Source organism: Asparagus officinalis, chromosome 4 (genome assembly GCF_001876935.1).
Source record: "Asparagus officinalis chromosome 4, Aspof.V1, whole genome shotgun sequence".
Classification (NCBI taxonomy): Eukaryota; Viridiplantae; Streptophyta; class Magnoliopsida; order Asparagales; family Asparagaceae; genus Asparagus; species Asparagus officinalis.
Genome location: NC_033797.1, coordinates 66,612,470 through 66,615,496, shown reverse-complemented (window position 1 = coordinate 66,615,496; position 3,027 = coordinate 66,612,470). Strand labels below are relative to the sequence as shown.

Here is a 3,027-nt window from a genome sequence, read left to right as displayed (position 1 = left end):
CCCAAACCAACCCCCCCCCCAACCCTCCCCCACCCCTAAAAAAAACCCTTTCAAAACTCCCTCATTTTTGGCACCCAACCTCTTTCTGACTAGAGTTGTAAATTTTCCCTAAAATAATAGAAATTTCATGTCAGACATGTAACTTCCATCGCAAGCTTCCTTTACTCTACCAATTGTACTTCCCACCCCATTCACGTGCTCACACATTAATATAATGCGCAGATGCACACAAATACCCCTCCTAAAATCATGTTGAGGCTTGAATAGCTTATCAGAAATATGTTTTCTAGGTATCAGAAATATGTTTTCTAGGTATCAGCCTATATTTCCAAAGCACTCAAATACCCCACCTGAAAAATCATGTTTAGTTGAGGCTTGAATATGTTTTCTGCGTATCCGCCTACATTTTAATGCAGCTTTTTTTTTCTCCCCTTAAAACTGATGTGAGAGTACCAATACATTCAACTTCGTCATCTGGAAAGTGAAAAGCCATATTTTGAAGGTTACATAACCTTCCAAAATTTATGATTATTTTCGTGAGTATTTTGCTTTTATTTGATTATTATGAAATTTATCAATACATTCACCTTCTTCAGCTGAAATGTTAAAAGCCATATCTTAAAGGTTAATAACCTTCCAGAACTTATGGCTTATTTCCATGAGTATTTTGCTTTGAATGTTATGTGGTTCTAATGAAACCTGTTTGTGCTTACGCATAATAAGTTCCTGCTTATATACTACATTGTATATTCAAGGTCATAAATTTCTGTTCTTGATATGCATGGCTGATCACGTGAAAGTGGAGCACATTCTTTACCTTAAAAAAAATCACTGCTGGGGGGATAATCTCAGTTTCTAGAAACAAGCCTTTTAATGTGCTACATTCTTGAGCCTAGTTAAGTGAAGGTTTAATCTCGACAAGATTCAAGGAAACAACTATAATTCATAATGAAATTTATTGGTTGCAGTATATAATGCGTAATTATATTTTATAAGCTACTTGAGTATTTTATATATTCAGTTATTTTGCTAGATTCTCTCACGATGATCTGGTTCATGCATTAAGACATAAATGCACTGTTATTACAGCCAAACACAGGTCACCACCAGCTGCAGCTCCAGCTTCCGCACCAACGGCTGCCCCAGTGAAGGCACAGGAAACAGTTACTCACGGAAAGAACAAGAACTTTTTTGCGAAATTCTTCAGTTTTGGTTCCAAATGATTGTATCTGCCTTTTCCTTTTCAACCTTTCCAGTGGTAGAATTAGAAGTAACATATAAGAGCCTGACAGGCTGTAGTAATATGTGGTCATGCAAATTATTTTGAATTCTAGCGAATAAACGTTATTGCTTGTATATCGTGTGTTATAGTTGCGAATTTGCTCTCTGGTTAGCCTAATCTTTTAGAAAGGTGGTTAACTTTTTCAAGCTTTGGAGTAGTGATCACTTGCATCCTCTGCAGACTTTATACGGTTGGGTTTTGTTACAACTCAGCTGAGCAGCAAACCTGAAAGAAGCGGAGAAGAAAGAAGAGGAGGCTTCAGTAGGTACCAACGGTGCTCATTTGCTTATAAATGTCCTTCTTATGGACGTTTTGAGAACGTTGAATGTAGAAGCTTTATGTGGTTTGAGGTTATTACAAGATTGGAACTCTACATTCAATGAGTGGATTCCATCTTTATGTAGAAGCAAGTCAAATTGGGCAATAGCGACAGCTAACTTATTTGTACCCTTGCTAGTATACGAAGAAGCACGTCTGGAAAAATTTGTAGTCAGGATTGAAGCCTCCTCCACATAGATGCCGAAATAATGTCTGTCGGGAGCTTCCTTTCGCAATTCTTCGAAAACACCTCCCTCGTCCACCTCTGTCGCTACGTCATCCACATTTAATCGTTCAGCGAGTTGGAGATCGCTACGTCATCCACATTTAATCGTTCAGCGAGTTGGAGAGCTTTAATAGCCGCCACTGCAACCACCGTCTGAAACGGATCAAACTCCGAATTTCTCTACAAAAACACCTAAGGCCGATTCTCCAACCAAACACTTATTTCCATAGGCATCCCAGCAGTCCACAACTTGAGCCGAAGTCTATGGTGGAAAAAGACCGAACTTGAGGCCTGCAAAGAAATGGACTTAGAATGTAATATCTGAAAGGCAATTTATAAGCCGCATTTACTGTAAATCTTTCATTTGGAATTTCATTCAAAATAAGGCTGTTAGGATGAAAACCAAAAGGGATAGGGATTTGCATAATGCACCGATCTTTCTTTAGCCCAAATATGTATCTACACACCGGTCAGCATACGTCGTCTGCTCTAGAGTGAAAATTGCCTTTAAAGTTATTAGTCAGACTTCACGAAAAAGCGCCTGTAGCTCAGTGGATAGAGCGTCTGTTTCCTAAGCAGAAAGTCGTAGGTTCGACCCCTACCTGGCGCGTTCGTCAAAGACGTTCCTTTTGATTTTTGGGTGCTATTTTTGCTTCTCAAATTTAATGTTGGGCTTATCATTTAATGTTTTTAGTAAAAAGTTTTTTTTTTGGTTAATGAAAAGTATGAATAAAAAGTTTGAAGGAGCAATAGTCTTGTTTTTTTAGGTAAAAATTCATTAACTTCAGATATCTAAGGCCAAAAAAGCCAAACAAAACCGCACCAAACTGATTTGACAGGTTTGTGTAGGCGTCTAAAAATGCCTATAGGTGTCCGCACAGAGCTCGAGACGGAGAGAAGATGACGAACATCGTTATCCGAGTGAAAGAGGATTATCTGACACCGACAAATGCATGAATCAGAATGGCGAACCAACTGTGTCTCGTGCGCTCACCGGCCATCTCCAGTTGGCCGTCACACCTGTCAGTCAGCCCGCGTGCGTCAGTCAGCTCGCGCACGTCAGTCAACTCGCACGCGTCAGTCAGCTCCAAGTGACCGGCCGCGCACGTCAGTCAGCCCGCGCGCGTCAGTCAGCTCCAAGTGACCGGCCGCGCACGTCAGTCAGCTCGTGAGCATTAGTCAGCTCCAAGTGACCGGACGT

The 3,027-nt window shown here is 40.5% G+C and overlaps 1 protein-coding gene and 1 non-coding gene across 2 annotated transcripts in view; both read left to right on the top strand.

Annotated features, from left to right (window-relative positions):
* The window catches only part of LOC109837627, a 7,953-nt gene extending 6,525 nt beyond the window's left edge, over positions 1-1,428 (top strand). The window contains exon 8 of the mRNA XM_020405948.1: positions 1,090-1,428. Coding sequence (XP_020261537.1) covers positions 1,090-1,223 — 134 coding nt within the window. The 3' untranslated portion in view covers positions 1,224-1,428. The remainder of the gene's footprint in view (positions 1-1,089) is intronic.
* TRNAR-CCU lies at positions 2,364-2,436 on the top strand. Its single transcript has one exon. It is a non-coding gene; the product is annotated as a tRNA-Arg (tRNA).